The 17,815-nt window shown below is 39.0% G+C and overlaps 1 protein-coding gene across 1 annotated transcript in view; it reads left to right on the forward strand.

Annotated features, from left to right (window-relative positions):
* Positions 1-16,250, forward strand: part of NDNF (neuron derived neurotrophic factor) — a 36,028-nt gene extending 19,778 nt beyond the window's left edge. Inside the window, exons 2-4 of the mRNA XM_004594534.2 lie at positions 6,337-6,525; positions 12,771-12,895; positions 14,229-16,250. Of these exons, the coding sequence (XP_004594591.2) occupies positions 6,338-6,525; positions 12,771-12,895; positions 14,229-15,619 (1,704 nt within the window). The 5' untranslated portion in view covers position 6,337 and the 3' untranslated portion in view covers positions 15,620-16,250. The remainder of the gene's footprint in view (positions 1-6,336; positions 6,526-12,770; positions 12,896-14,228) is intronic.
* Positions 16,251-17,815: the final 1,565 nt, after the last annotated feature.

The following is a 17,815-nucleotide window of genomic DNA, read 5'->3' on the forward strand; positions in this document are numbered from 1 at the left end:
TCATTTCATGTCAGAGTACCTGGGTTTGAGACTCCTGGCTCTTCTCCCCATTCCAGCTTTTTGCTATTGCACACCTTGGGAGGCAGCATATGGTGGCCCCAGTAATTGAATGCCTGAACCCATGTAGAAGACCTAGATGGCAATCCAGGCTTCTGGCTTTGACCCGGCTCACACCAGCTGTTTAGGGTTCTCAAGGCTTAAACCAGTGAATGGTATCCCTCTCTCGGTGTCTCTGCATTCATTTTTTTCTCTTTTTGAGAAAGGCAAACTCTGTATTGGTTTGAAATGCATCATCCTCATAAGACAAGATTCTCAATATTTGTAGTTAAATACATTTTAAAACTTTTTTAAGTAGTTTAAAATTAGCAAGATTTATTCAGTAATTATGCATGGTTTTATAATTTGAAATCATACATTTTTATGTTCACTAGGTTAACCAGTGGTTTAATCAAGTCTGTCCGCTGTGTTGACTAGTTAGTTTTATGTAACTGCACATAACCTTCCCAAAATGGCAGTCATGGAGCTGCTGCAGAGCCCTGGGGCAGATGACACTGCCCTGGAGTTATGCTGTGCTTTCTGCGGTGATAGAGGTCAGCCTGGATGGCTCCTTGATACAATGATAAATTATTCAAACTCCCTTTCATTTTTTCTTTGGCCTCTGACTTGACCATTTTACCATTGCGTTTTGACATGGATATGCTGGGTCAATTTGGCCTGTTTTGACTACACTGAAGCCTCTACAGAATAAAGCTAAAATTATTGCTAATATATATATATTTATATATATATATATATCTTAGGTATATAAGATATATATATCTTAGAACTATTTGTATGCTTCTAGTTACCCATCATTTGCTCCACTCCCTATTCCTTGTGGGACAGTATAAATGCTTCCTATCTACTCCATGATGTTTTCTTAGAAATGACCCTATAATTCATCCCGTGCAGTCTATACCATCCCACTTTCCTTCTATCATCGGGAGACTAGTGGAAGCAGCACCACCCCCCACCCCCAAATCAAGTCCTGTAAAATAATAGAAAAAAATAGATTCCAAAAACAAACAGTCCTAAAACAAGGAAAAGAAATCCCTTCTGTATATCTCTTGGATGGCATATTTACCTGCTGAATAGCAAACAAGAAGAAAATGCTCTATCCTTATATTTGAAAGATTCTTAATGTTAGAAAGCTCATTATGCACTTACTCTTACTCTCACCCCAACGCACTGAACTGTAATATTTCTACATTGGTGACCCTGAATTTGTGCATATTCATCCATATAATACAAGCTAATCACATTAAAGTGATTCACTTTGTAATGCCCAGGCCCTTTCCTAACTTTGCTAAATGGAAAACATCTGGTTAATGTTCAAACAATTCTATGTCAAGAACAGTTTCCCTTTTAACCTGGGACACATGACATTTCAAAAAATGATTAGTTCACATCACCAGTAATGTGTTTTCCAAAGACTGAGGTGTATGAAATCATCGGGTCCTTTTTTTTCTCACTTCAGCTTTGGCAAGACATGAAGCTGTGTGTGCAGAAGGCCTTTGACAAGACAAATAATATCAGAGTTTGAGTTAAACATACATGTGCTCAGTGCCATCAGAACTTCCTAATCAGAACGGTCGGAGTCTGTCTTCTCGGTCAGCAGGATGGCACCACAGAGCTTTTTCTGGACTGCGAATAACAGTGCTGCCACATGGACTGACCTGTCCAGCAAATCACGTATATTTAGAATCATCCTAGCCAATTTCTACTTGTGTTTAAAGTGGAGCTTGAATTGGAGAAAAGCAGTGACGTTACTTTCTGTCCAAAATTTCCTACATTATCCACCGGATGGTCAGAAAATGAGAAACAGTACTGAAAGGAAAATGCCGTTGCATGTTATTTCGCTTAAACTTTAAGTCTAGATAAGCTCAGAAAACCTAGATGTAACAATGAAGAATGAAAGGAAAAGCTATACCATTAGAGGGCACTTTGGTTATCTTAGAAGAGAACTCTGTTCTTAGGGACTAAGTTAACCCAGACTAAAAAAGACGATTTTCAAGTTGTTTATTTCCAGTGAGCAATGCTTTAGTTGAACGTCTAAGACAGAATATTTTATTAATAGCAGAAAAAAGCTATGAAATCTTAAAACCATCATTGAAATAATATCTAAAAGAAGCTTCATATTTTTGATCAGTGAATATAAATTGTGAAACTATGGGGAGTGCATCTGCAAAGTATTTTTTCATTAGCTACATTTAGGGCTTCTTTTAAATGCATTCTATCCAACATTTGGCCACTTCAGACATATGAAGAATAAACCAGAGAACAGGAGATCTATCTACATTTCTCTCTGATCAATTTTGAAAATAAATTAAATAAATGTTACATATTATCTTTAAAAAGTTAATATCTAAATCAGATCAAATTAAGCAAATGATCACTGTTTTGTAGTGTCTGAATAAGCTTCTCCTCAGTGATAGTTGAATATTACTGGATAACATTTTGAAAAATCATACTCGGATACAATTTAAGTTCCTTGGGTTTAACGTCATGCTAATTTTAAACTTGATTTTATAATGTTTGTTTTTCCCATAATTAATGTGACAGTTACAATGGTTTAGCACTTCAATAACCTAAAAGTGTGGTTTGATCAAATTTTATTTTGGGAGAAATAAACTACTTTTAAAGAAACAAACAAAAAGATGAAACTAATTCTACTTCTCTCGGTGTTAAATGAAAATGTCCACCATAACTAATAAGAAAGATAAATATGTAAAATAGTAACTTACTGTGAAGAACTGTAACAGATTTGAGATTTTACCCTGCTTGCAAGCTAGTGCATAAGCCTGCTGGAAGACACAGGCCTCCTGGGTCAGAAACAAAGATTTTTTTTACTGAAAGAAATAGTTGTGGGCACAGAATCAACGTTTTCTTCCACTTGTTCCCTGACCAAATGAGGTTGCTGACAGGGACGGATGGAGCCAAGACATAGAAGTAGGCTTGAAAATAGGAGAGGAACCTCAAGTTCAGGGAAACCAAAACCTTTTGTACTGGGTGGCAAACAGGCCTACTCTTCTCTCCAACCAGAAGCTTTGTCTTCCAAGGCTGTTGGTTAAACTGCCTTGCAAAAATGATATGGAACAAAGGCAGTCTGTGATCCTACTGCCAAGAGTTGCAGACACAGAGACCCAGGAAGAATTGCCTCCCAATACTCCACTCTGTGTAACCCTATCAGCTGACATTGTTCACTGATATTGAATTACTAAGTAGCTATATGAATACTATATACTAATACAGTTTGATATTTATATGTTTTAAATCATAGTTAATATTTACTTAAAGGACAGAGAAAGAATTCAGAACTCCATCTGGTGCTTCCCTGCTCATGTGCCTACCATGGTTGTGCTGGATGGACCAGCATCAGTTGCAAAATCTGTGGATGCAATTGTGTAGGCGGCAGGAGTTGCACCATCACCACTGCCCCACAAAAGGAGCAGCAATATCGTGAAAAATGTCAGGAGTAGGAGCTGAATCTAGAACACAGAAACTTCAGTGTGGGAGGTAGACATTTTAACCTTTGACTAAACACCCCCTAGTTTACCATGCTTTAAGTCAACCATATAAATCATTCATATTTTACACATCAGTAGTATTTAATATATGATTTTTACCTGAGTAGGCATATTGGCTCATCTTTAAAATGAAAAAAAAAAATAGGAGGATGACTTACAGCACAGCCAGTTAGCATGGTGCTTGGGATTCCTGAAACCTGTATCAGAATGCCTAGACCCAAATCTCACTTCTGCTTTGGATACAGTTTCCAGCTAATAATTCACCTGGGAGACTTCAGATAGCTCACATACCTGGGTTCCTGCCACACGAGCAAGAGACCGAGATGAAGTTCCAGCTCCTGGCTCCAGGCTAGCCCAACCCCTGATGTTGTGGGCTTTTAGGAACTGAACCATCAAATAGAATCTCTTTCTCTTTGTCTGCCTTTCAAACAATTAACAAATAACACCAGTTATCAATATTGATATTATCTCAAAATTCAGTTCTCACAACTATGTAATTTCATAAAGAAAAAGTTCCTCCAAAGGGCAGTTGAGGACATTGGGAAAATTCCTATCAGTCATGGCAAGTTGCTTCTCCGGCTCTGGAGGTGACCTAAATCTCCCAAGTACCCTGGGGCACAAGGAGCTTGTCCTCCTAAGTTGGGCAGTGGCACTGTGTGGTTGACAGCTTTATGGGTAGATGTGGTTCCTAATGAGATAAGGCTGCCCTTGACTGACTCCAGGGCATAGGCTTGAGTCTCTTACATTCTAGCACTCCCATGGTGTGTTTGCTCCAAGTTTCTAATAGGTACAAAAACCCAAATTCTATTTCCAAAGGGACAATTTTTCTCTTTCTTTCTTTTCTTTCTTTTCTTTTCTTTTCTTTTCTTTTCTTTCTTTCTTTCTTTCTTTCTTTCTTTCTTTCTTTCTTTCTTTTTCTTTCTTTCTTTCTTTCTTCTTCTCTTTCTTTTTCTTCCTCTGTCTCTCTCTCCCCCTCTTTCCCCCTCTCTCCCTCCCTCCCTTCCTTCCTTCTTTCCTTCCTTCCTGCTTTTTTTTTTTTAATTTTATGTCCTGTTTGCTCTCAGTAAGCAAGTTTATGGAATGGTGCTATAAAGGAAGTAAACTAGTTATGTTTTGTGCTAAAATAGAAGTATTTCTCATGAGGGCAATGTATCAAATGTTACACATATTTTTCTTTCCTACCAACTCCAGGCAGAAGAGGAGGAAAAAGGGTCATTCATTTTGTGCCACCACGTCCCTGTTTGTTTAGAACAGGATAACTGATTTTTGATATTGCGGACATAGCCCCGTCTCCTCTTTGTAACTCGTGTGAGCTTCCATTCATCTCCCTGCTCCCCTCAGCTTTCTCCTTCACAATAATCTAGATTTTGGAGTGGAAGATTATTTAGTGAAGTTAAGAAGACCTGGGTTTATTCTTAAACTGCTAGCCTCTTGGGAAGAGGATGTTCATATTCTGTCAGAATTCGTGTTCATTTTTAGAGTGTGGAGATTGTCTTTCCAAACCTTACAGGAAACCAAAGTCTACAATCTCCAAGGGCCTAAGATCATCTAGTCAGGAACTGAGACAAAAAACCTCAAATTTCTGAGTTCTGGGTCAAGCTCAGCTAATATATAACTAAGGCTTAAGGATGGGAAACAAAATCAAGATCTATTCACTCCATCTCAAATTATTTGCATTTGGCTTTTCCACTCCCTGCAGCGTTTAAATCTGCACTATCTGCAGATATTTCCCTAATATTTGCATTCTTTGGTGCCAAGAAATGAAAGAATATAATTCCTTACAATGGTTCTTTCTGTGAGAAAAAAATGCATATGTACCAAATTGTACATTGCCTCTCACTAATACATGACACATAAAGAACTCACCTACCAAGGACTTTTCCTGCGGACTCTGACCGATGTTAAGAGATAGCATCCTTCATACCATCCCTATAAAAATGAGTAATTGAGAAGTAATCCCTGTTTCTTACATAATTTTTGCTGGAAACCCACTATTTATGCTGATTCATAACTCAATGAAAAGACTCTGTTGGTACTTAGGATCAATTTCAAAGTTGCAGGTTGATACGAAAGTCCAAACTCACTTTCTAACATGGAAAGTTTTGGATTTAGTAAATGTAGGTTTGAAGAGTAATGCATTCTGTAATCCTTACGTATCAAAAAATAACTCACCATATTATCTTGGGCACATTATTTAAACCTGTGAAAAAGTTGAGCATTATAATCTCTAGCAGTCTCTGCCTTATGAAAATGTGATGTTGGGATAAGGGTAACTGTGAAAGGGAAACTTCTGGGTCATCAGTGGGTCATTGTGTGCATTGAATGTGACTGATGGATCATATCAACAATTAACAACTGAACTGCTAAACAATTTCAATTAGTCACTGGTGCGACTTTGGTAAAAGCTTGAAAAACTGACCTTAATTGATCATTTCAGCAAACTCTGAGGCACTGATGTGACATAATCGGTGACTATTACATTGCCTGCTGATAATGAGTTGAGGATATTCTCTCTTAGCACTCAGGAAAGTTAATGTATCAAGAGTCCTTTGTTTCCAAATCATTTTGATTTTTGAAATCTTAGTGGATTTGTCCCTGACCTCATGAAATTAAATATGGAAAAGGAGAACGGCTGTCAAGATCATACACCTGTGTCCAAAACATGATAAAATGTGTAAGACTGGGTCGGATGTAAAATAGTGTTAATCCTTGCAACTTGTCCAAGGTCTACCTGAGGAACTAATACGAGCGATCATTTGTGTTGGCCCAGGATGGTGCTGATCCACTGTTGTCTGCTGTGGTTGCTCTTACCGCTCGGCTCAAGGACACAGAAGCTGCCCACTCGGGATGAGGAACTCTTTCAGATGCAGATCCGGGACAAAGCATTCTTTCATGATTCATCAGTAATTCCGGATGGAGCTGAAATCAGCAGTTACATCTTTAGAGACACGCCCAAAAGGTATTCACCCCACAGATTTTCCATATGAATAAGCTTATAGAAGATACCTTCAGCAAAGGAAATTTTGGTGGACATTTGGCACAGTTGTAAGAGACCTGTTTGGATACTCACATTCTATACCAGAGTCTCTCGGCTTGACTCTTCTGATTCCAGTGTCCTGCTAGTGCACATCCTGGGAGGCAGCAGGTGACGGTCAGGTAGTCAGGTTCCTTTCACTCATGGGGGAGATGCAGACTGAGTCCCAGACTACGGGCTTCAGCCTGGCCCACCCTCAGTGTTGCCAGCACCTGGGAAGTGAAGCAGAGCATAGGTCATCACTCACTCTCCCTCTCCTTCTCTCTCTCTTTTCGCCCCTCATCTCTTTCAGTATTCTAAAAATGTGAGAATAATTTTAAAATGTTTTAAAAAGTAAAAAGATTTTAATCATTTAGATTTTGTTAGACAATTGGCATATGAATCTACGAATAGCATTGCCTATTTTCTCTAAGTAAGAAAAATATGCAATGCAACTTATAACCATTAAATGTAAAATCATTTTTGTAGAATGTGGTCTAATTTTGGATAAAGGAAAAAATTCTTACATTGTTTCTACTTTGTAATGATTATTTTCCTAATTTCTCTAAGAAGGACTCTAGGGAATAAAAACCAAAGTAATTGTATATACAAGATTCTTAAAGGTTTTATATTGAATTATGCGAAATAATATTTCTTTTAAAAATGTGTTTGAATCTAAGAGAATGAAATCAAGCAATATATTGAACTTACATGATGTCCATAAGTACCTTGGTCTTTCAAAATTGTGTAATATAAATAGTGTATATTTTATAGTCTAATTATATTTCAGTTGACTTACTTAAGAATATTGAGACCCTCCTCTCCAATTTTATAAAAGTTAGTCATTAGATAATTATACTTCAAAAACAATTTCTCCTTTTGATGTGAAAGAAATCAGCATTTCAAATGATAAAACTGTTTCCCATATTGAAGTTCCCAGGTTTGATACCCAGCTCCATCTTTAGACACCAGCTTCTTGCTTATGCAGACCCTGGGAGGAAGTGGTAATGACTCAGGAAACTGAGTTTCTGCCACCCAAATGGGAGCCCTGGTTTGAATTCATGACTCTTGGTTCCCATCCCAGCTCAACTCCATCCCCTGAGATTGTTTGGGACATGAGCCAGTTGATGGGAACTCTGTCTTTCCCATTGTCTCTCTTTATTTCTGTCTCTTGCTCACTGGTTGCCTCTTGATGTTTGTTTGTTTGTTTTTAATTTTTAAAAGCTATTTTGTATCAATAACCTATTTTCTAATGACTGAGATGTGCCTGATCGTTAGGTTATTTTTTCAGTTTGGTGGAAAATAACAGAAGGTGAGGCTCTAAACCTCTTCCACTGAGTAGTGAGCTATCCAACCAGTTAGTTGGTTTAAATGATGGTTGATGTTGTGTTTTCTTGCTTTTGCTGAAGTGAACTGTTGTTTGCCTGTCATTTCAGCACTTGCAAGGTATAATTATTTGTTTGAATGAATACAATAGGCTGGGATCAGACTTGTTATTAACATATAAAGAACTGGATCTTTGCATGACATTCGTAAGAGTGAAGACACCATGAAAGGATTATTGCATTGAAAGAACTTGGTGTTCTCATCCTTACCTGCATGCTGTCTGTGAACACAGGATGTGACGTAAAGGCAGTTCTCATACTTCAAACTGATCTTTAAAAAATAGCTGAAATCTTTCTTTACAAAGTTTGTTTTTCATATTATTTCTTTACCTAAAAATTTTGAATGAGTCACATCAAATCAGAATTTTCTTTGTCAATTACTTTCACTCCCTAAATATATTTATGCATTCCTTTCCACACAGTACTTATTAAATACAGCATTCCTCATTGCATAATCATATCAATAAAAAAATTTCTTATCATCTTTATCCTTCCAGTCTGTTCAAACTTCAGCAAGTTTGGCTTTTAGAGTGCCCTTGAAATACACTCTTTTTTCCTTTAAAATATGCTTTTTTTTTTTTACCAGATATTACAAAATAGGCTGTTCTTTTCCCTTCCTTCTTTCTCTTATTTTTTTCATTTGTTCACCCTCTGCATTTGTACTTGTTGCACAAATAATTACAGGAGCCCTTGGAAGAAATACTCAATACTACACCAGCTGAATAAAGAGTCACAGCACAAGAGGAAACAGCATTTCTAAGGCTGAAATGCTGTGGTAAGCACATATGGTCATTGCTGATGTGCCAACTAAAGGCAAAATACAAAGCTGAGCAATAACAAGTAGAAAAAGACAACACATTCATTTATTATTCTGTTGTTTACACATGAATTCCCAAAGTTACATGACTAGTGCTGTGTTTATATCTCAGCATTGGCATTGTAATTTGCTGCCATGTTTCCTTAGTTATTTGTTTCATCTTTCTCTGGCCAGTAAATACCTGAACACACACATCATGTCCTAGCAGCTTTGATCACCAGTCTCCTCTAAATTGCTTTGTGCATGGTGCACGATAAATGTTTGTCCAACTGTTACATTTATTCGGGTCATAGTTTATCCCTAATCATAAGTGCTTCCACATGAAAACATTGACTTTGAGGGACTCCCTACTGCTTTATATGTATGATAATTAATTACCTTGTGCAATGCAAACATTGTTTTATTTGCTGTTAAGTCGCTGCCCTGTGTTTAAGACACAATTGCTTACATTGGGAAACAGACTACTTACTTATAGGAAGTGAGAACAGAACAAAATAGAATTTGCACGTAGTTTTTTGCTTTGACATCGGTTAGTAGTGCTACTCAAATGACACTCAAAAATTAAAAAGCTGTAAGTACTCTTCATTTACATAATGCCAAACAAATTACTTTGTTGCACTTATATCTTTGCAACATAGGAAGCATCTCCCATGGGGCTGATGTTGTGGCAAAGCAGGTCATCCCTACCTGTAATATTGATAGCCCATTTGGGTGCTGATTCAAGTCCTAGATGCTCCATGTCCATCAGCACCCAAATAGTATATTACCTGTTTGTTAAAAATGTTGGGTTTGATTTTATAGTACCTTGTCTTTGTTAATCTTTCCATTGTTCCATCTCCACTTTCCGTCTCCAAATTGTCTTTGGTGAGGGGAGAGAAGTATTTACATTATTTCCATTCAGATTTTATACATTCAAATAGAAAAAGATTCTAGGCGTACTTCCGCTCAGGCTAGCACAAAAAGATGTGAGTTAGTATTGGGTCCTATTGATTAACTTGTAACTAATTCACTTAAAACTGTTAACCAGAGAGCTGCCTCTTACTTGCAGAAATCTGTTTTACGTCCTGGAAATCCAGTGACTTGGAACAAGAATAGCAAATAGACCCTTATGGGGAAAATTACATTGGTGACATAATATTAAGCTGTTGCCACAGATTTCAGTTAATTGTGGAAATAATAACTACAGAACACTCTGCAAGTGTTTAAGAGCATCTGATTCAAAGAAATTCAGAAAAACGGCATTACTAAAGAGGTGACATTGAAATATGAGTAAAGGCAGAGTAGTGAATTTCAAACCCAGAAAACCATCAGTAAGCTCCCCTAGGTGAAATTTGGAAAAAAAAAATAAGAAAGTTCTAAATGGTATGAGCACAGAAACCTAACGGTAGAGGCTGCCTGAGGAGAGTCTGATGCAGTAGGTGAAGCTGCGCCATTGAGCAGCTTTTTGACTCTATGAACAGTTGTTGAGGGTTTTCCCTCTAAGCTAAAAATATAAAGAAAAGGCGCTAGGTTAGAAATCACAAAAACATTCATGTTTTTAAAAATATTACTCTTGGTGAAACATAAAGAATGACTTGGGTATGTTAAAAGTGGACAAGTGGGCAATATCTTTTCAATGGCCCATTCATCAAACATTTTTGAGAATTGTTTTAATCTTTGAGTTTCATCAGTGAACCAAATGTTCAATTCCTTGTAGCTTTTACCTAGTTGAGAGATGGAAAAACAAACATGTGAAGAAATAAATGCGTAATTTGTCTGATAGAAATAAGTACCTCGAAATACTATTGAGTAAAACTTGATGGGCAGGAATGTTTCTACAGCAAGGTAGTAACCAAGTGGAGACTGTCAGCAAGGTTCCCATCAGGAGGGACAGGATCTCGGGTGAAGGGAGAGTATGGTTAGGAGTGCTGAGGCAGTAGGGTTCCATAAGCATCTCAAAGGAGCTCACAGAGGCGAAGCTGAGGGAGGGGGGTCTTGGCAATTGTTTATGGGCTGACAATGGAAGAAGTCATAAAATAATGCAAGTTTTGCAGCTCTTGCTCTTGAGGGGCAGGGACACTTTTGGAGGGTTTTTGAGCAGTGGGAAGTGACATGTTTGACATAGGTTTCCAAGGTTGACTCTTTCTGTGGGAGAGAAGAAGGACTAAGGAGGCAAAGGCTGGAAGCAGCGAGAGCAGAGAGGAGGCTATCACAAAGCTTGGGCATAGGAGACTGGGGATTTGGTAAAGTGGAACGAAAGGATAGATGCTAGAGCTACTTTAAAAATGAAGCAGACCCACCGCATGAGGGAGAGAAGGTCAAGGACTCTAAACTCTCCTGATCAGCAGGAAGGTTGGAGTTATCTGTCACTTACTGAGAAGGGATCCACTGCACAAGTTGACTTGGGAGAGACAATCAGAAGCTTAGGTTAAATGGTATAAGTCAGAAATCCTCTTTGTATATTCATGAACAGGACAGGAAGACAGTTATAATTGGAATTTGGGTAAGGGTTTAGTCTGATAACTTAGATTTAGAAGTTGTTAACATGAACGGGGTAAAATCAGGAGCATAGATGAATCACACAAAGTGTGAGCCCAAATGGGAAAGAGATTCCCAAGGAGGTAAACATTTGGCATAGCTGTGATGATGCCATGTGAGATGCCTACACACCACATTGGGGTGCTTAGGTTGAAGTCCCAGCTGCAGTCCTTATTCCAGCTTTCTGATCGTGTGCAACCTGGGAGGTAGCAGAGATGCCTCAGGAGACTGATTCCATCAACGTGGGAGATCTGGATTGATGCCAGCGGGTCCAGCCCCAGGGGTTGTATGTGAGAAGTGAAGCAGAATATGGGAAATCTTAGTCTGACGTTTCTATATCTCTTTCAAAAAATAATCCAGTAAGTGAACAAAACTTATTTTTAAGCATTTATCAAATGTGCAAGCACAGACTCCTGGCTCCCTCCAGAAGTTAGAAGTTATGGATGTGAGAAGAAAGGAGCAGAGGAAGAGTGGAGTGGAAAGCTGTGGCAACCAATTCAGAGACAGTCATGTGGTAGATACAGAGAAAATAGGGAGCAAAGATAAGCAGGTGCAGCCAACAGGAAGTAAAACTTGTTTCTCATAGACCCTGTGAGAAACTCTGGCCTACAGAGAACTGAAACTATAGTTTCCTCATTTGCAAGATTGAATGCTTTGAGGGCAACTACAATGAAATCATCGACAATATTGGAGTAAGTATGTACAGGATGTTTGTAGCTAAGCAATAGGGTGCTTTTCCTCAGATATCTTTGGGAGCATCATCCAAAAGTCAGAGGGAAAAGCACAGAGCAGAATGTTTTCATGCTTTAGATGTTGATTTTAAATCACACACATTTAGTTAAACAGAAAACCTTAAAGCAGTAATAGGCAACTTTATCTTTCACCAACTGACACAATGCCCTTTACTTTTTAAAATTCTTTCTCATGTGGTGACTTAATTTCTTCATCCAAAAATAGTTGAACTCATAAAACAAAGGATAAAATTCACTAGTTTAAAGCTGTGATTGCCTAGCTCAATCATCCGAGAGCAACATGCATTTTAGACAAAATTGCTGAGAAAGTTATGTTTCGCAATAGCTGGTGACTTTGCCAAAATGCTTAAGGGTGAAGTGCCCATTTATCACCAACTTCATAAAGAACAACAGCAACAAACAGCACCAGGCCACAGACTGGGACGTTTTTCCCAGTTGTGACTTTATAGTGGCAGAGCTCATGTTAAATAGCACCAAAGAACACAGGAACATGCTGATTTATAATTGTAACTGGAGATCTTTTTGTTACATCACACTGTGCTTGTTGATGGTCAACCTCCTCACAGAAGACTGAGGCTGCCGGACTTCCAGTCAATGCTGCATATTGGTTCTGATCACCAGCTCGTTTTAGTTTCTGTTAAATGAATGAAAATAGCTTGCACACCAAGTCTTGATTGTCAGAAGGATGATGTTGGTCTGAATCAGTGTGCTTTCCCACAGGTATTTCTTTATGGTTGAGGAAGACAACACTCCATTATCAGTCACAGTGACTCCCTGTGATGCACCTTTGGAGTGGAAGCTCAGCCTCCAGGAGCTGCCCGAGGAGGCCAGCGGAGAGGGCTCAGGTAAGCCAAGGCAGATCTGGCCCAGAGTTTTGTGTGGCTAGTGAAAGGGCTTGTAAAACAAGCCACCTGCAGTTAACAGGAAACAACAGCATAGATGTGCAGGTTAAACTGGAGCTTTTAAACCAGGGAGGAGGGAGATAGTGGAGACAACATCAGATGATGTTGATTTTAGTAAGTTAAAATGTTGGGAGACAGAACTGGGGAGAACAAAAGTAGATAAGTTTGGACTGGACACTGTGGCCATAATTGGCAGTTGTGCCTGAAATTTAAAATTACTTGAGGAGCTTTAAAGGCCATAGATGCATGGCTGGTGTTCTCAGGTGTTCTGCTTTTGTGGCTGTCACATGCAGTTTGGACATGAGGATGTTTCTAAGCTCACCAGGGTGATTCTGACATATGGCTAAAGTTAAGAACCTTGGCTCTCTGGGGAATAAAGGGTAGAAATCAACCAAGGTGCAAAGAGATCATGAACAGAAGTTACAGACCAAGATAGAAGTGAATAGGAGTGAGATGTGCATTAGAGGAAGACACAGATAGGGGTCTGTGTTGTAGCACAGTGGGTTAAGCTACCACCTACAACGCTGCCATCTAAGTGCCAGTTCAAGTCCCAGCTGCTCTTCTAGCCGTCTATCTCCCTGCCAATGTACCTGGGAAGGCAGCAGAAGATGGGTTCCTGCCACCAACATGGGAACCATGACTGGAATTCCAAGCTCCTAGCTTTGTCCTTGCCTAGCCCTGGCCAATACAGTCATTTGAAGAGTGAATCAGTGAACAGAAAATCTCTCTGTGTGTGTATGCATTTTTCTCTCTGTCACTCTAACTTTCAAATTAATAAGATAAATTTAAAAAGAAAAATGAAGATACAGGTTAGAGAAAGCAAATAACAAGATATTAACTAGATTCTGTCCTAGAGAAATAATTCAGATTTAGAAAAACCTCACACACATACATAAGGTCATTATGTATAAAGATACTAAATTAATCATCAGTATTATTTCTAGGATATTAAGTGCGAAAACACAACTCAAAAGGAGAAACTTTAAGTCCATACATGCATGACTGAGTGTACATGTTATCAAATTACAAAACAAAAGAAAGAAAAGGAAAAGACTAGCTGGAAATAAACCAAAGAATTAATACAGAAGTGTCTCTGCAGAATGGATTAGTTAATGGATGCATTTTTTATCTTGTGAATTTTTTTCTGCTTCCCCATTTGCTAGTATGAACATTCCTTATATTAATAATGGAGAAGGAATAAAATGAAACACACCCTCAGGTTGCCAAGCCAGTTTCTACCTTGATCTAGAACTCATGCTTCTCTTGTGCCTTCTAGGTGATCCCGAGCCTCTCGACCAACAGAAGCAGCAGAGCATTAATGAGAAAGGCACTGAGCTGTTTTCCTACAAAGGAAATGACGTTGAGTATTTCATGTCTTCCAGTTCTCCATCTGGTTTGTATCAGTTGGAACTTGTTTCCACAGAGAAAGACACCCACTTCAAAGTGTATGCCACCACAACGCCAGAGTCAGATCAGCCCTACCCTGAGCTCCCCTATGACCCAAGAGTAGACGTGACCTCCCTGGGACGAACCACAATTACTTTGGCCTGGAAACCAAGCCCCACGGCATCCTTGCTGAAGCAACCCATCCAGTACTGTGTGGTCATCAACAAAGAACACAATTTCAAAAGCCTGTGTGGCGTGGAAACAAAACTGATTGCTGATGATGCGTTCATGAGGGCACCGAAACCTGGTCTGGACTTCAGCCCCTTTGACTTTGCTCATTTCGGATTTCACTCAGATAACTTAGGGAAAGAACGCAGCTTCCTTACCAAACCTTTCCCAAAGCTGGGGCGTCACGTCTACTCAAGGCCCAAGACTGACATCCAGAAAATCTGCATAGGAAACAAGAACATCTTCACCGTGTCTGATCTGAAACCCGACACACAATACTACTTCGACGTATTTGTTGTCAACACCAACAGCAACATGAGCACGGCTTACGTGGGTACATTTGCCAGGACCAAAGAAGAAGCTAAACAAACAGTAGAGCTGAAAGATGGAAAAGTTACAGATGTGTTTGTTAAAAGGAAGGGAGCAAAGTTTCTAAGGTTTGCTCCAATTTCCTCTCACCAGAAAGTCTCCTTCTTCATCCACTCCTGTCTGGATGCTGTCCAGATCCAAGTGAGGAGAGATAGGAAACTGCTTCTGTCCCAGAATGTGGAAGGTATTCGGCAGTTTCAGCTGAGAGGGAAACCTAAAGCCAAATATCTCATTCGACTGAAAGGAAATAAGAAAGGCTCATCTATGTTGAAAATACTAGCCAGCACGAAGCCAACTAAGCAAGCATTTCCCTCGATCCCCGAAGACACAAGAATCAAAACCTTCAACAAACTCCGCACCTGTTCTTCAGCCACAGTGGCGTGGCTAGGCACTCAGGAGAGGAACAAGTTTTGCATCTACAAAAAAGAGGTAGATGAGAACTACAATGAGGACCAGAAGAAAAGAGAACAAAATCAGTGCCTAGGACCAGACATAAGGAAGAAATCAGAAAAAGTTCTGTGTAAATATTTCCATGGTCAAAATCCGCAGAAGGCAGTGACCACAGAAACGATCAAAGGTCTTCAGCCTGGAAAATCATACCTGCTGGATGTTTATGTCATAGGACATGGGGGGCACTCTGTAAAGTATCAGAGTAAAATTGTGAAGACCAGGAAGGTCTGTTAGTCACCCTGCATAGAGATGTGTGACGTAGGACTCTAGGAGGAACATGAAGTCACTTTAAAGATAAACTGACTACTCCCACAGCTGAGAGAAGGTGTGCCCCAGGTGTGGAAGCAAGGCTGTCAGTGTGTACTTGTTGTGTCTAAGACTGACTGCTGGAAAGGATCTGTGCTGGTGTGCCTCCATGGCAGCTGGTGGGGGTCGATGCCGCTTGATGTCAAAGAGAGAGGACATCTCGAAGGATCTGCCGTTCCTTGCTTTGACCACTTGCATGAACTGCTTCTAAATTATTTTATTACCTAAAAATGTAAAAGATGCCATTCATTGCACACATCCACAAATGCAAATCATTCATCTCTATAGATGCTAGGGGATATATATATATATATAAATTATTTTATAAAGTCTTGTCTTAAATGTGTTTCTATGATTGTAAACTGTTAAATTCTTTCCTGTTAAAGTACAGATCTAATCTAAGTATTATTAAGTGGACAGTCCTCTAGTCAATTATATTGCTATTGTAAAGTCTTATTTGTTGGATAAAATGTTTAAATGCTGTATGTATCTCATGTACAAAGTTGACATATGTTATATTCATGTACATAAAATTAAAGATATTAGATTATATGCTGTTCATTTTCCTAAGCAGTTACTTTGGAGTATTCAGTTTAATCTGTCTCTCAGATGGTACTTTTTAAAAAATTTTGCATCAAAAGTAATGTTTTAATGGTTAAAAGGAAATGCCTTGTCTCTCTAAAGTTACTATACTATTAGAAACAGTAAAATTTGTGTTTTGACATTCAATTGAAGCCATCTGTTCTGAGAATTGAGAAACTTATTTATAAGGCTAGGACAAGCCAAACACTATTTTTTTTTTTAGATTTTTATTTACTTTATTACAAAGTCAGATATACATAGAGGAGGAGAGACAGAGAGGAAGATCTTCCGTCCGATGATTCACTCCCCAAGTGAGCCGCAACGGGCCGATGCGCGCCGATCCGAAGCCGGGAACCTGGAACCTCTTCCAGGTCTCCCACGCGGGTGCAGTGTCCCAATGCATTGGGCCATCCTCAACTGCTTTCCCAGGCCACAAGCAGGGAGCTGGATGGGAAGTGGAGCTGCCGGGATCAGAACCGGCGCCCATATGGGATCCCAGGGCTTTCAAGGTGAGGACTTTAGCCGCTAGGCCACGCCGCCGGGCCAGCCAAACACTATTAATTCAATAAGTAGCCAACAAATCGTTTTTAACAGGTTAAAATGTTACAACTTAGGTGTTTATTTTAAGAAAAAAGGAGTTTTCCAAATGTTTTCCATCTGCTTGAGATTTGCAAAATAATTATTTTAATATTGACCTGAAGCTATTTGACAAACACCTCTGAGGACTTTGGTTAGTGACAAGAAAACCACCAGAGCTGCTGTTTTATAACATTAATAAACAGTCTGCTGCTTTTAACTCTAGTTTTTGCATCAATTTTTTTCAAGGGTAAGTTAGGTAAATATCAATTAAGACAATTAATAACCACCCATGTATTAGAAGTTGTGCATCATAGATTCATTCTCCACTGGCTTTATACATAAGTTATGAGTCTCTAGAACACTGGATCAGGATTCAGAAAAACCTGGAAGTTACAAACACCTAATGGAAAGTGGCTAAAGGAAAAAATCTCTGACCTTCCATCATCTTCCTTTCTCATTTATAAAGTGAGGTGGTGATGGATTTAGGTAAGATGACATTGCTGGATACCGTCTATCGTCAGAGATTGTCATTGTAGAATTCTTTGGTTCTGAACTAAAATGTGCCATAATGACAGTGGGATAGATATAAGTTCTTAAACTTTACCTTGTTGCCTGCATGTTTCTGCTTTTGTGCAGTGAATGATTACACGTAACAATCTGATAGTGTGCAAAATTGCAATGTAGTATTAACAGCACCAGTGACGGCCCATAGGAAGTGCACTCTGATCACCTTAGAAGACATGCCCTTCAAAAGCTTCCATTCAATGCCTCAGTACTAAGAAATTCAAGCAAATTGACCACATCTGTACAAACAAGTGGACCACATCTTGTCTGACTTCTGAAAGAATTTTTAAAGACCACAAATGTGTACCCAATGGTCATGTAACCAACCATCTCAGAAAAAGTCATTTGAAAGTGACAATAGCCTAAGGATGCTGTATATCCTGAAGTATCCGTGTGGTG

Source organism: Ochotona princeps, chromosome 7, assembly GCF_030435755.1.
Source record: "Ochotona princeps isolate mOchPri1 chromosome 7, mOchPri1.hap1, whole genome shotgun sequence".
In the NCBI taxonomy this organism is placed as follows: Eukaryota; Metazoa; Chordata; class Mammalia; order Lagomorpha; family Ochotonidae; genus Ochotona; species Ochotona princeps.